Below are 14,885 nucleotides of genomic sequence, written 5' to 3'. Positions count from 1 at the left end.
CTCCAAGAGCGGGCTGGAGGTTCTGGGGAGTCAACGCTCCAAGAGTGTCCCTCCACCAGTGATGTGGAGAAGTTGGTGGATAATTACCCAAGCTTCCTTCACCCTCATGAGTTGATTCTGAGGTGTGTTTCACACAGCTTGTCCAAGGGTCCACAGTGACATTTGCCCACAGCACTGACCTGTTTAATAACACACCCTTTATTGGGTTTCCTCCCTTCCTTATCTCACTTCCTCACTGTGCTTCCTGCGATCAGCTTTAAATAAACTATATGCAGCCAAAGCTTTGTCGTAAGGTCTACTTTGGAGGGATCCAAAACCAAGACATCAGTCCTTTAAAAATAATAATATTAAATAGCCAACTCTTAGGACCATCAAAAAGCAAACTAAAGCCTGATTAGATGGTGCTGGCAGCCCAGCCAACCGGAACTGCTCTTAGTTATGATTCTTACGGGAACAATGCTACGAGGAGGCTGCGTTGGTTTATTGTGCCCTGCCTAGCCTATCTTAATAATAACAATAGTAACTGCTTATAAAGAGCTTACCGTGTGTTCCTTCACATACTTTACTTAATTTAATCCTCACGGGGACTTTGTAGGGAGGGCATTATTCTTATCCCATTGTATTGATGAAGAACCCGAGGCTCATGGAGGTTGAATAACTTTTGGAGTCACAGAGCTACTAAGACTTGATCTCTGATGTACTTAACCAATGTGTTAAAATGTGCAAATAAACATAAATAGTCTTTTATCCTGTTCTTGTATAATTGGAACAATAGTACTGGCCAGATAAACTTCATATTATAACAATACCTGAGCGCATATTTTTTTAACCAATAAAATATAGTTATCCTCTGTTACTGATTCTTGAAAGTGTGACGCAAAGATTGCCCTGTCAGGCGAGACTCCCAGAGGGCTAGAACTTTCCCCTGGCCCCGCTGGCTTGGCACAGCTTACACACTGGGCTCGGGTTACCAGTGGGAAGTGATAGTTGCGCGGCATTGTTTAGGCTGTGGGAAATCTTCCAGCGTTTTGGCCTCCGTGAAAATCCAACCTCTCCTCCGATTTGCCCCATCGCAGTCCTCAGGCCGCCAGGTTGTCAAAGCTCAGCCATCTAACTTAAGCAGGACAATGTTCAGTGAGATGAGCTACACATTCTTGCACAACGTCAGGTTTTTTTGGAGCAATTACATCCTTGTTAGTAATATCTGTCCCCACCCAGTAACTTAGGTGTACACAAGCTCTTAGATTGTAAGAAGATGTCTTTCCTAATCACTGTCTTCCCTAAGAACCCATAAAGAGAAGCAGACCTTGAACCCAATTTAATTATTTACTTGACCCTACTGTCATAAAGTGTTCAAATTCAAGTATTATAAAGATGGTAACAGGGAAGGGATGCACAATTCTCAGACACAGAACAATTGGCCAAGGAAGCCAGCTTTTCAAAGCTCAGCAGGTAAGTGGGAAGACTGTTTTGTATAGAAAGGAGAGTCACAGAAACTATAAAAATGCCAAGTGAGTGAAACTCATTTTGAAAAGCTGCTGTCCTGGAGGGGTGGAAGGGAAGCAGGGAAATCAAACTTCCTCCTTAAGATGGTGGTGCGCGATCTGCCAAGAAGCTTATGCTCTCAGTTTCTATTGTGCACCTGAAGTGGGCAGTGTCTGAGAAAACTCTGCAGGTGACCAGATTCTGAAATCATTGCTGCAACAATGCTGTCCTGGAAACCTGTTTGACCAGGTTGTGAAATTACAAAAGAATCAGTATTAGTACTAATTGCTCCTTATTGAAAGATTAATGCAGGCTTACCAACCAGAAAGGATAAGCCTGGCGGGAACAAAGCTTGCTCCTGCCGGAACAGGCCTGGGATGGAGAGAAGTAGCACTGCCTAGCAAGGTCATGGGCATATTCCAGCTCCTGAAGGTTAATATTTGTGTTAAGGGGACAAAACCCCAAGTTGCTAAGGTCTGTGGAGTGGTCAGAGACTGTGGAAGGGAGTAACAGAAGTTTCTTAAAGGAAGAGAGTATTAACCTAGGCGGTAGGGCGGGTAAGAGCATGGCCTCGGAGTCCTGGGTCCCAATTCCGGCCCTGACATTGACTGTCTTTGGGATCTTGGGCAAATTATATGATCTATCCAAATCTTTAGAAATGACCTCACGAGGGCTGTTAGGGGCTTAATTGAGACTTAAATAATGTACACGTAGTGTTTGGCCTGGTGTCTGTCGCACACAAAGCATTCTGTGTGTTTCTACTATATTCACAGCGGTTCTCTTCAAAGGAAGGAATAAATACCTGTTTTTTCTAGATGGAATTGGAGAATATTTTAGGGAGGGGAATGGCAACAGCAAAGCACAGAAGAAAAAGAGGCCTTTAATATTATTTTATTTTTAGTCTGCCCTGGGTGAAGGGGAAGGAGTATTATGAGGGGGAGAGCCGTGGAGGGGGTGGGGGAAACAGAAATGAACGTAGTTTAGGATGAGAGGTCATTTTGCAATGGAATCTTTTTTAAGGTACAAATAAACCACTTGGAATCGTCTCGAAAACTCTCTATTAGCAGAGAGCAACTTTTCAAAAATGACCAAAGAGAGGCTTTTAAAACAAGATTTACGTTGTTCAGTGGGGACTGAGGATGAAATGAGTTTCCCCTGTGAAGATGACGTTCTCAACTTTCCTGGGGAAAGCTGGTTTTACCTTCCCCCGGGGCTGCGCTCTAGCTGCCTGGAAACTTACGGCCTATTTCTTTGTGATGTTGTTGTTGTTGTCTTAGAAATGGTTTAACACTGCAAGTACTTTGGACTCAGTAGTCAGTGAACAGGACTGTTTAAAAACTAGAAATAGTACCATTGTAACTGGGATGACTCACCTGGGACTTCATTTTAAGTGCCTAACAGACAAGACGAAGGTTCATAAACTCCGTGCAGCCCAAAGGACAGAAACATCGGCACTCTCGCCCCCCCCAGCAGATCCGACTGAAATTCGTTCGGGATGGCGCAGCAGAGCAGCGGCCTAAAGGGAATGTGCAGATTTCTCCTCTCAGTGTTTGTATTTCTGCCACATGAAATGACAAGTAAGTTCATATTCTTTTTTTGTCTCTTTAAGTAAAGAAAAATTCAGATTAAAAATGATCTGTGGGCATTGGAAAAATCCAAAATCCAAGTTGGAATGACTACATAGTTGGTATTGTTCAGAGTACAGGAGTCAGATAACACAATAAAAAGTTAAATGGAAAATATTTTGATGGTTCTGATATTATAAGCAGGGAGAAGTATTCTATCCTCTCCAGAGCCACAGCCAGAATTTTCCTACATTTTAGTGGTTTTGTTACTAATAATATTCAAAATAACCTTCTGCTGTTCACTTGGACATACCACTTACAGGAAAATCTTTGCTGCATTTGCTCCCCACCCCAGTTTGGAAGTAGTTTTCCCCTTCATTTTAAAAACAATACATAGTCATTGTAAAATAAATTAGGAAATATATAAATGAATAAAGAAAAGTAAAAATCCCCCCAAATCCCATCATTTAAATACAATGATTCAATGTTTGGTGTATATTCTTCCAAATTAAAAAAAAAATACTAGGCAGCAATCTCTTTTTTTTCCAGTAATTTGTGCTTTTAAAGAAAAAGTTAATGTGTTTGCAAAATATATTAACAAGCCCTGGCTGGTGTAGCTCAGTGGATTGAGCACGGGCCTGCGAACCAGACAATCGCAGTTCGATTCCCAGTCAGGGCACATGCCTGGGTTGCAGGCCAGTTCCCAGCAGGGGACTCATGAGAGGCAACCATACATTGACATTTCTCTCCCTCTCTCCTTCCCTTCCCCTCTAAAGATAAATAAAATCTTTTTAAAAATGAGAGATGAAAATAAAGTGCTATATGTCCTAATCGTTCCCGCCACAACTTTTCTATCCCACAAACCACAGCTGTTGAAGTATCTTTTTATTTTGCTACATTGCCAAAACAATATTAAAACATCAGAAATGGAAGACCAAATTCTACCATCTAATCAGAAATATTTTCAAATCAGCTTTTGCCCATATGCAATTTTGATATATTTAGAGTAGCTATTACAGATGTAATTTACATTCTACCTATTCGTCTGATGTTATATCTGAAATATTTTTCCATTTTACTATAATCCTTTTTCCTTTGTATTTTCCCACTCCCATCCCCTTACTTTGCTACATCCAACCCCTTGAAGTAAACAAATTAAGTCTGGTAAGTATCTCTCCATTTTTATACATATAGATAGAATTTTTTCCTTTCCACATAAGTGTGTGTGTGTGTGTGTGTATAAATGGAGTAAGTCTGAACATACTATTTTCTAACCCAGTGGTTCTCAAACTTCACTGCACATGATAACCGTCTGGGGCTTTTAAAACACCCGGCACCCACATGGCACTCCTATCAGTCGGTAAGAATGTCCGGGGGTGGGGGCAAGGCCTCAGTCATTTTTTTAAGATCTCCAGGGGATTCCAATGTGAGCAGAGTTTGGTAACCATCATTTTAAGCTTTCTTTTTTTTTTAGTCAATGATACATTATGGATCTTTTTTCTTGTAAAATCATGTAGACCGATACGACCATTTCAATTTATTGAGAAGTATTTCATTGTACGGATGTAATACTTATAGCCATTTAGATCGTTCACTCCATCTTAAATAGTTTCTTTCTGCACTTGCAGGTTCCGTTTTAACTGTGAATGGTAACACTGGGGACTTTACTCTGAACACTCTGTTGGGCGCCGAAGCGTCTCTGACATGTGATGCTCAAAACCGCACTGGAGACGAAAGGCTTCTCTGGTACCGAGAAGAGGAGTCTGTGAATTTGAAGGACGAAAACAAAATCAATTCCAGCTCTGTCTGTGTGTCTTCCATCAGTGAAGATGACAACGGAGTCACCTTTACCTGCAAATTGCAGAGGGATCAGTCCGTGTCCGTGTCGGTGGTGCTGAATGTCACTAGTGAGTAAGGGGAAGGAAATCGCTGGTCACCGTGTGGTCTGCACTACGTTAAGTGCGGGTTGAAATCTCGGTCTAAAGCGTAGGTGCAGCCCTGCCGGGTGTGGCTCAGTCGGTTGGAGTACTGGTTCCTGCACTTAGGTTGCAGGTTGGATCCCTGGGGGTGCGTACGGGACGCAACCAATCGATGTTTCCCCTTCTCCCTCTCTCAGTCTCAGCAATGAAAAAATGTCCTCGGATGAGGATAAAAAAAAAATAAAGAGTATGTGCATTTTAACATTTGCTTGATATTGCCAGATTTTGCTATTTATATATTTATTTTCTAAAATAAATTTATTTCAGATTTCAGAGATTTAAAAAAAAGATTTTACTTATATATTTTTTGGACTGAGGGAAAGGGTGGGAGAAAGAGGAAGAGAAGCATCAATGTGTGGTTGTCACTCACATGTCCCCTACTAGGGACCTGGCCTGCAACCCAGGCATGTGCCCTGACTGGGAATCGAACCAGCCAGCCTTTGGTTCGCAGGCCAGTACTCACTCCACTGAGCCACACCAGCCAAGGCAAATCGTGCTATTTATGTCCCCACAACAAAGGGTGAGAGTGCCTATTTCCCCACACCATCGGCAACACTGAGTTTGAAATTTGCCAGTCTGATACGATATTTTAACTTTCTAATTGAAAAATGAGGTGCTCACCTTTTCATAAATATATTGGCTGTTCATATGTAAAGCCTCAGAACATGAAGCTCTTTGATGGCTGGGTTGCAGGAATGGGTAACCCACTGGTGGAACTCCATGGCGTTAGGAGTCCTGCAGGTGATTCTACGTCAGTGATCATGGTTGGTTAGGATGGAAAGCTGGTTCTACAGGAGAGTGGTATGGATGATGGGGTGAGGGGTGATGTGGGATGATTTGGAAGGAAGGGCTCTGGACTCGGGTTCAGCAGGCTTTTCTGTGAAAAGTCGATGCCATTGCTCCTGAGATAAAAGGGTGGAGAAAATGCCAAGGAATCAGCTCTGGAAAATGCCGACAGCCTGCAGCTTGTGTTTCCAGAGTGAATCATTTGCTTATTACTGGGAATAGAAGTTTCATTTTTTATTTTTTATAAATTAACAAAATGTGATTTTTTTTAAAAGGGAGCTTCCTCACGTGTACTTGGATAGAATCTAAAACTACCAGGTACCCGTGGAGGTCTCATAATCCCTCCAACATGACAGATGAGGAGACGGGCTCGGATTAAGGGCCTGAATTATCACAGCCGGCCTGGGAACAGGACACAAGTCCCCCGGCTCCTCGTCTCATGCCCTGCCTGTATGGCAGAAATGCCAATGTGATCTGCTGGCTTTAAAAAATGATTTTCAGTTTCCAGCTTGAATCCACATTCAAAATCATCTTTATAACCACTTCATAAATATTGTTGTTGCTAAGCCCATGTGAAAAAAACCTGATTGGTCAGTGATTCATAGTGACAAACTGATAGGAACTCATCCATCAACAAATCAAAATGAGGTACAAAAAGGGGGCAAGAATAGCATGTGCAGTCCTGAGCAAGTGTTATTATTATAAATAATAATAATAAGTGATAATATGCTATTTGGGGGAGTGTGTGCAGAGACAGAGCCTTTCACGCATTGTTGCTGAAAGTATACACTAAGACCACCTCTTCTGCAATATCTGCCAAAATTTAAAAAGTGCCTGCCCTGTGAGACCCAGCATTTCTCCTTCTGGCCGAGAAACACCTGCGCGTATGCACGGAGGCATAAGTACGCGCATTTACTGAAGCATCGTTGAACATTAAAGAAATGAAAACGACCTAATTTCCATCAAATTAAAATGAGTAAAGAGTCATTAATTATACTATAGTGCTCTAAAAGTATTGCGCTAGAACTGTGATTCAGTGCAGATGTATCTCAGAAACATTCAAGTTGTTGAGAGAATGACGTCTTTTATGTAACTCTTCTTACCCTCCTAAAACAATACACTCCCTATGGCCATATTATATGTATAAAAACTACTTTTTAAAAAGAGATGCAAGGAGCCCTGGCTCGTGTGGCTCAGTGGATTGAGCACCAGTTTGCGAACCAAAGAGTTGCCAGTTTGATTCCTAGTCAGGGTACGTGTTGGGGTTGCAGGCCAGGTCCCTAGTAGGGGACATGTGAGTGACAACCACACATTGATGTTTCTCTTCCTCTCTTTCTCTTCCCTTCCCCTCTCTCTAAAAGTAAATAAATAAATCTTAAAAAAAAAGATGCAAGGAATTACATCAAACAGATAATAGTGCCTATCTCTATGGAGTCAGAAAATGATGAAGATAGAGTTGAGGAAGATTTGAACTTTATCTGAAATGTATAATTCTTTTAAAAAGGGAATGCTCATGTATAGCTGATAAGCTTAAAATTAATTTTAAATAATTAAAGTAAAAGGAACAACTAATAGGACCAGTGAAACTGCTGGAATTTGTATCTTTGGCAACTATGTTCTATACTCTAGCAGCTTCCTGCAGCTCCGAATACCACATTCAAGCTCATTCCAAAGAACAACAAAATGTCATTCTCCTGAGTGTTATTAATAGCAGAGCCTACTCAGGGTCTAATTATTCAGTGTGCAGATTATACAGGCTCCTTTTCCCCTCCTTCTCCACCTTTGCCTCTCCCCTACAGCCCACTTTTCAAACATTTTATTACTGTTTTGCACCTGGACCAGAAAAAAATGCAAAGGGCATGTAGAAGAGGGGAGAGTCAGCTCAGCCATTCCTCCTCAAGATGTTGGAAAGGTCTGGTTGGAACAATTTGGTGCAGATAAATGTGTCCTGCTATCTGGGGGTCTTCAACTGCCCTTATCACGGAGGAAGTAAAGAGTCACTCATACAGGAGGATGACAGGGACTCAGAGAGTCACGCTCATCTTCCACAGATGCCAGAGCTGCCATGACTAGAACACCTTCTAGGGGAGGACATTATTTCTAGCGGATTATTGAGGAAATGCAAATACGCATTGGCAAATATGTGGCTGGGGCAAATGCAGTTAAACAAAATGTGAAAATAGAGGGTGTGAGGAGCATATAAAACTACCACCACCGCAACCATAATAGTGCTAACTAGCACTGTGATGAATTTTCTACAGGTGTTCTCTCATTTAGTCTACACAGTAATCCACAAGGCAGCTGTTCTCCCATCTTTTCAGATGAGAACACTGAGCAATTACTTAGCAGTTAAGTGACTTCTCAAGGTCACGGTAAGTGATGTAGGTGGCATAAGGGCTAACTTCAAGGCCTGCTTTCTTAATATGATACTGTTGTATCCAACACTAGCAGGTTGGTTTCTTGTATTAATACTCATCGAGCAAAGACTCAAGGCTTATACTCTTGGGTAGTATTACACGTATGTACAGATTCATTATTATGTATATTTGTTTCATGGTTTGTCTTCTCTGCCACATTAAAAGTGCCGGTAGGTTTGGAAATGGATATGTGTTATTTACGATGGTCCAGTGCCTGGCATACAGTAAGGCGCTCAATAAATTTTTGTCGAATGAGTGACTACTTGAGATAGACTGAAGACAGATCTTGAACTCTAACAGTAAACTACTGCTTAGCTGCTGATTAAACCTAAATGCTTGAATCTTGCAGTTCCTCCTCTCCTAAGTGGAAAAGACATCCAAACAGTCGAGGAAGGCAAAAGTGTGAACATGGTTTGCAACGTGAAATCCAACCCCCAGGCTCAAATGATGTGGTACAAAAACGGTAGCATCCTGACTTTAGAGAAAAACCATCACCAAATCCAACAGACCAGTGAGTCTTTTCAACTGTCAATCTCTAAAGCCAAGACGTCTGACAATGGAACTTACAGCTGCGTTGCACAGTCATCTCTGCAAAGACAGACCAAAGATTTCCACCTCTTTGTCAAAGGTAACTCTCTTCTAAAATAATATCCAGCACAGAGCAAAACTCACAATAGATGCTCGGTAAATATTTTTCATGATAACAAGTGATGATGACAATTATGATTAGTAGGCAGGATTTCCTATAAAGAATTATCCCACTCAAGTAGTTTGCCTCTAAGGATTCTAGTCATTCCTTTTAGGGTAGTTATGTCCATTCCATATAGGACTCTGTTTTTTGAGCAAAGGTCCTTTCCTAGAACAATATGGGAGAAGATGATGTTGGTAGGCTTTTAGGGATGAATATTTCCATGAATTCTCCTGGGCAACACATTGGTAAGAACTGGAATTTGGAGTTCATAGCCTGATAACATAACAGGAGAGAAGTCAGAAACACCTAACAAATAGGTTTAAAAAAACGGATCCATAAAATCACTCCTAACTCTGAAATTGTAACATATAGGCTAATCAGAAGAGGGAGTGGGGGCAAAGGGCGTGGTGGGGGGAGACCTTTTTCGGCTTCATTGCTTCATCCACCCGGGTTTATTACCTTTACAATAACAGAGTGATTTTCCCTCCTCATAGTTTTTGCTCACGCAAAGAGAGGAAGGTGAGATACCTCTTGTAGCAGATACAGAAAATGCTTACACACACATTTCCTGGTCTGGGGCGAGGATGCTAGGAGTAGCCAACCAAGCTGCGGCTCCCATATCTTGTTACATTATTCACCTTGTCATTTGCCCACTTATTGCCTTCCTTACCGGTTCCCAAGGAGCCAACTAAACCCCAGCTAGAAGTGCTGGGCTGGTGTGACCACAGGCCTTGTTATTCCCTCACACACACACTCCGGGGGGACTAGGACACCCACAGAGTGGCTGGTGGGGAGGAAGAGCTGCTGTTGCCCAACACTGTGATTACTGGCGTGTTCAGTAACAGGTCCTGCAGAACGGTATCAGTATGCCCAGGGCCTTCTTGCTTTAAAAACCAAACCCACAATAAACTAAGTGGGATAAAATCAGTGGAAAGGGCACCATTCTAAGGCCTGTGGCTGTTCGCTTTCCCCAGAGCCACAAAAGCATGGCCGGTGGGGCCTCAGGCCATGCCACTCCAACTGGCTGTAAAGTCCACACGCAGAGACTGGGAGATTGTTATCATCCCTCTTGGTTAAGAAGGAATCAAAATTGCTCCATGTCACATAAAAAATACACAGCTTGTATGACAAGCAGGATGCCGGCTTGACAAATCGGCTTTCAGGTGGGCAGAATCCTGCTTCGGGTGGAGCTCCTCCAAGCCAACTTGTTTTTTCTTATTTCTTCCTGCTTTAATTGTTGTTGGCTGCCTCCACAGCATAAGCTCTCCGCAGCTGGTGATCGGCCTGAATGCCAAGTTTGCCAGAAGTCTTGCCTCTGTTGCAAGGCTCAGTGGGATAGTTTCTAAATGAGGCTGTGCAAGTTGGAAATGACATCACAGATCTTTTTTCATAAGCACGAGATCTTAGCCCATGTGTTGGGATCATTTTACCATGTTAATTTGGGAGGAAATAACAGGTCTGGTTACAAATAAGAGAGTAAAACAGAACAAGGGGAGAGACGCAGTTACACGTGCCGAAGTCACTTTTCACGGGAACTTGGAATCCAAAGTGAGCCAATGGGTCAGACAGCTTATTTCGGCTTGTTTGTAGAGTGAGAGCTGTCACATGTGGCTTCATTTTATTCAGTTTGGTAAAAAAATATTCCAACTTGTGACTGAATTCTGATCCTTTTTCCTAATTGTCCCACTGTTGCTTCCTCCTCATTTTGACATCTCTCCTTGGCACTGCTAGTGGAGGGGGACCCCAGTAAGGGTAAGGCCCTTTGGTGTGCCCCGGGGCTGGCAATTACAAAGCCGGAACTTCTAAGGAGGCCTATTTAGCAGCTTCCCCGCAGGGTTGATTCACCCCACACCCTTGCGAGAACAATTTTTAACAAACACGGAAGAGTAAGAGTAAAGGATGCTTAATCCATGTACTTCCCAAAATTATCCCAAGCAGGAACTGGACAAAAGTGGGGAAGAAAAGAGTTAAAAGGTAATTGGTTAGTGTGCCATACAACTGTGGAGGGATAAAACCTATTTCATAATCTTGAGGCACTTGAGGCTTGGGCTTTAAAATGAGATTTATTTAAAGACTCTTCCTTCCCTTCCACTCCACCTTTTACCCCTCCTATACCGGCTCATGACCCTGTGTTCTTTATAATACTTGTCTCAATCTGTAGTTTTTCTTTGTTTACTCTCTGTCTTCCCAACGAGAATATGCACTCCAAAAAGGGAGAAGCCTTCCATGTCTGTCCTATTTTTGCAAGACTGAGGCCAGCACCTAACACATGGCACTCATTCAAAAATATTTGTTGACTACATCTCTCCACAAATTCAATTGCACAATATATAGTACACTGTACATTCCTAAAATTGTATCCTAACCATGATTGGAGCTCCTTCCCCTCCTAGGCTGGCATCAGATTCTAGACACGTAGGCAGGGTCATTTAAGATAACTTCGTTGCTCTGCCTGGTGTGGCTCACTGGATTGAGCACTGGCCTGTGAACCAAAGGGTCGCTGGTTCGATTCCCAGTCAGAGCACATGCCTGGGTTGCGGGCCGGGTCCCCAGTGGGGGATGTGTGAGAGGTAACCACACATAAATGTTTCTCTCCCTCTCTTTCTACCTCCATTCCCTTCTCTAAAAATAAATAAAATCTTTAAAATAAAATAAAATAACTTTGTTGACCTTAATCACTCTTGCTTTTGAAAGTGCCACCCCAGAGCATATCACGCATAGTAAAATGAAGCACATGGCATTACACATACTTTTCTGCTGCACACATTTTGAAAGAATTTTTACAACTTGCATGTTTTTAATTTTATTATAAATAAATTATTAGTGTGGTTCGTAAGGTTTAAATATTACTATTATTTAAGCGTTGGGTTATAGTGGACACAAAGTTACATTTCATAGATGTTTACACATTTATTAATTTTGAATAGTTTTGCCATTTTGCAATATTTTGGAGCCAGTACATCTTTTTTATTTTTAGTTTTCAAATATGCTCATGGGCCCTTGGAAAGCTCACAGGCAGAAAACCTGTGCCTGTGGCGCCTGACCAGCAAAATGGCTCTGCGCCTGCCTGGTGCTCAGAACACAAGGGGCTGAACTGTCCCTGCCGGGCCGTCCTGGCTGCCGCCGACCTCTTCCTGGTCCAAGTTAGAAGTGGCCTCTCTGTTCTTCCGCATCGTTCAGAGACATATGAAAATCTGTGCCCAGCATGGGAAGGCCAGTGCTTAGAGTCCTACTCTCCCAGAGGCACCGTGCAGCCACCTTCTACAATGTCTTGTCACCTGCTTGGGGTGCTATCACTGTAAAGGGTCCCCACTGTTCCTGAGGCCCATGGACCTCTCTCCCCTTTGTCCAGTGGGCTCTTCACCTTTTCTCTTCTTGCTCTTGAAGTTTTCCTCCCTCTTCCTCACTGGGAAACCCTGTAATATCTTTGGGACTTTTCAAAAGGCAGGAGAACCACTGACTTCAGCCTACTTCTGCTTTCTGCATGGCAAAAAAAATGTGAATGAAGAAAGCACCAGCTGGTCCGACTACCTGCTTTGGAGCAGTTATTCATGCTACCACAGTTTATCCTTCCACAGAGAAATAGATTCATAACCTGTCTCTGCCAGTTACTAGTTCTGTCGCTTTGGATGCATAAACTGATCCTGGTTCCTTGCCTGTAAAATGGGGATAATAACACCTACTTTTTGGGATTGTTGGGGGGATTTAATTAAGAGTATGATAAACATCAAGCACAAGGCACCATGGCTGGGACATATGAGAAATACATAAATTAGAAGCATGTAAATGTAACTTCTCATTCTGTGTGTTTACATTTCCAACAGATAAAGATACGTCCATACCAATAGAACCCATTATTGCTGCAAGTGTGGTGGTCTTCCTAACTGTGTGCTTTGGAGTGATTGCTAGAAGAAAAAGAATAATGAAGGTATCTTAGTATTCTAAGCTATTTAGGTAAAAAGTCACCTAAATAAAAGCCAAGAACTAGTTGTAGAAGTGACTAGAGTTAGGAGCCGTACCTGGACAACCTGGTCTCTCTGCCACATGATCCAAAATGGAAGTGGCTTAAGGGAATAAAAATTGTTTGGGTATTATCAGTAAAGATTTACAAGGAATAGAAGTGCATGTGGACAAGACTGGAATGGAAATTGCTGTGGTGTTCGGGGTAGGGGATTTAGGGCTGATTTGTCTTCCTTTTAAATTTTCCTTTATTGTTGCTATGACACCTTTGGTGCAATAAATAAATATGGGGAGTAGCATCTGCTCTAGACTTAGGAACATGCTTGAAAAGGATAGTGCTTGCTGCTCACCTTTACAGCTGTCCTGGCTGTGGTGGGCTGGAGTTTGAATTGTTGAACGGTTAACCTTGTCGGTTAGCATGACGCAGAGTGTGCATGGGCATAGGGTAATGCCAGGCATCTGACTCCACCAGTTAATCCAGTGCCAAATGGAGGCCAATATGGCAGAAAGCCTCTAACGAAAGACAAGTGCACTCTAGGCTGAGTTCATTCTGCACCAAAGGCCATTCTCCTTGAAACAGACAGCAACTGAATATTATTCAGGGGAAAAAATGTCTCTCAAGAAGAAATTTACCCACCCCCTGTTCCAATCCAAAGCAAATTTTTCCTACCAAAAGAGGAAGAGAGAGAGAGAGAGAGGAAAGAAATACTCAACTATTTAAGAATCCTAGAAGCATTTTTAATTAAGAATTATTAATATATCTTCTCTAGATTTAATAAAAATAATTAATGTGGCCAAAGGACTAAGACCTGGACCAGTGCAGAGGTGGCTGTATATTCTAGCCGCCTCTGTTCTGGTGTATTTTTCTAGGTAGGAGATGATCAGACTTTTGCATTTCCTGCCCCTTGAGCCACTTTGATGCATTCAAAATGTTGATCCATTGTCCTTTAAAAAGCCAGGAAACTGATTGTCCTTGTCTTGTTTGACTTTAGCTCTGCATAAAGGGTGAAGATCCTCAAAGAGACACAGCTTTGTAAGTAACTTGGGCTGGGGCCATGATCTGCCATAAGCAGCCGGGTAGCACCGTCCATTCCGAGCAAACTCCACCGAAAGTGGGAGGTGCTGGAAGGTGAAGGGGTTCAGGGGAGAATTGGAGGGTGGAGGAGGATCTGTCTCTACTCGCAGGAAGACAGGTTGGAAAGATGCCTAGAACTGAGAATATCTTTGGTCTAAAGCCTCCTCTGTCTTTAAACAATTTTAGACTAGTGCTCGTTATTGTCCCTGTGTTTTATTGCCCCACAATGTAAATGACTGAGAGGCCCTACCCTGAGGGGAAGCCACTGTCGAGTCACAACGAAGTCAGAGGCCACACTCCTCACCTTCATCCCTGTCCTCTCTTTGGGGCTTTCCTTGGTCTGTTGGCTCCAACATACGCAAAGTGGGCGGGAGGGGGTGGGAATCTAAAGGCATTCTTTCTAAAAGTATGAATTTTTCTTATTGTTATGATTATAATCATTATAATTAATTTCTTGCTTCATTTCAGGTGAGAAAGTGGAGGTGCCATCTAATTCAGCAAGAATTGCACATCAAGACCTCCTTGATTTATGTAGTCCCCTCTGTATTTATTGCTACTATTAAATTCGCTCCTGTCAAAGTGTCAGAGGTTATAAAGTGTTTCATTAAGCACCTAACAGTAGTTGTTATGACTAATTTGATATGCTTGTGCAACATTTTTGTGGAGACAGCTGTTAAGTATGAAAAGTAAGTTTTTGCTAAGTCTTCTCCTTGAAGGGTATGTTAATTGAAATTTGTTCCAAAAAGGTAGGTGACTATTTACCATTTAGAATATATTCTTCTAGGTAGGAGATGAACAGGTACATGGGTTTCACATATCAGTGCAACACCACACACAAGAAATGGGGGGCAAGATAGAGTGATCTGTTTTTTAAGCTGCCCAGGAAGCCCATAAAAAACACCAGTTATCATTTACTTTCACTGTCAT

At 42.3% G+C, this 14,885-nt stretch overlaps 1 protein-coding gene across 2 annotated transcripts; it reads left to right on the top strand.

Moving 5' to 3' along the window:
• The first annotated feature begins 1,367 nt into the window (after window positions 1-1,367).
• Window positions 1,368-14,536, top strand: TMIGD1 (transmembrane and immunoglobulin domain containing 1). Of its 2 annotated transcripts, none has more exons than XM_037162777.2 (7): window positions 1,368-1,452; window positions 2,877-3,062; window positions 4,679-4,957; window positions 8,582-8,860; window positions 12,748-12,851; window positions 13,876-13,916; window positions 14,427-14,536. In XM_037162777.2, the coding sequence occupies exons 2-7, from the start codon at window positions 2,981-2,983 to the stop codon at window positions 14,428-14,430; spliced, it is 789 nt and encodes a 262-aa protein (XP_037018672.2). In that variant the 5' UTR covers window positions 1,368-1,452; window positions 2,877-2,980; the 3' UTR covers window positions 14,431-14,536. The 2 variants fall into 2 exon arrangements, with proteins under 2 accessions (XP_037018672.2, XP_037018673.2); XM_037162778.2 differs by having other exon boundaries at window positions 1,382-1,452; window positions 2,959-3,062.
• The last annotated feature ends 349 nt before the right edge of the window (window positions 14,537-14,885 follow it).

This window comes from Artibeus jamaicensis, unplaced genomic scaffold (genome assembly GCF_021234435.1).
Source record: "Artibeus jamaicensis isolate MK-2021 breed Jamaican fruit bat unplaced genomic scaffold, CSHL_Jam_final contig_2790, whole genome shotgun sequence".
NCBI classification, from domain to species: Eukaryota; Metazoa; Chordata; class Mammalia; order Chiroptera; family Phyllostomidae; genus Artibeus; species Artibeus jamaicensis.
The sequence above is the reverse complement of the archived record's forward strand: the minus strand, read 5'-3'. Positions and strand labels throughout refer to the sequence as shown.

Excerpts from the sequence above, each read along its gene's own strand:
- TMIGD1 (XM_037162777.2), top strand. The coding sequence starts at position 2,981 with ATGGCGCAGCAGAGCAGCGGCCTAAAGGGAATGTGCAGATTTCTCCTC. Across the intron at positions 8,861-12,747 it reads TTTCCACCTCTTTGTCAAAG|ATAAAGATACGTCCATACCA; the intron begins GTAACTCTCTTC and ends CATTTCCAACAG. Across the intron at positions 12,852-13,875 it reads GAAGAAAAAGAATAATGAAG|CTCTGCATAAAGGGTGAAGA; the intron begins GTATCTTAGTAT and ends GTTTGACTTTAG.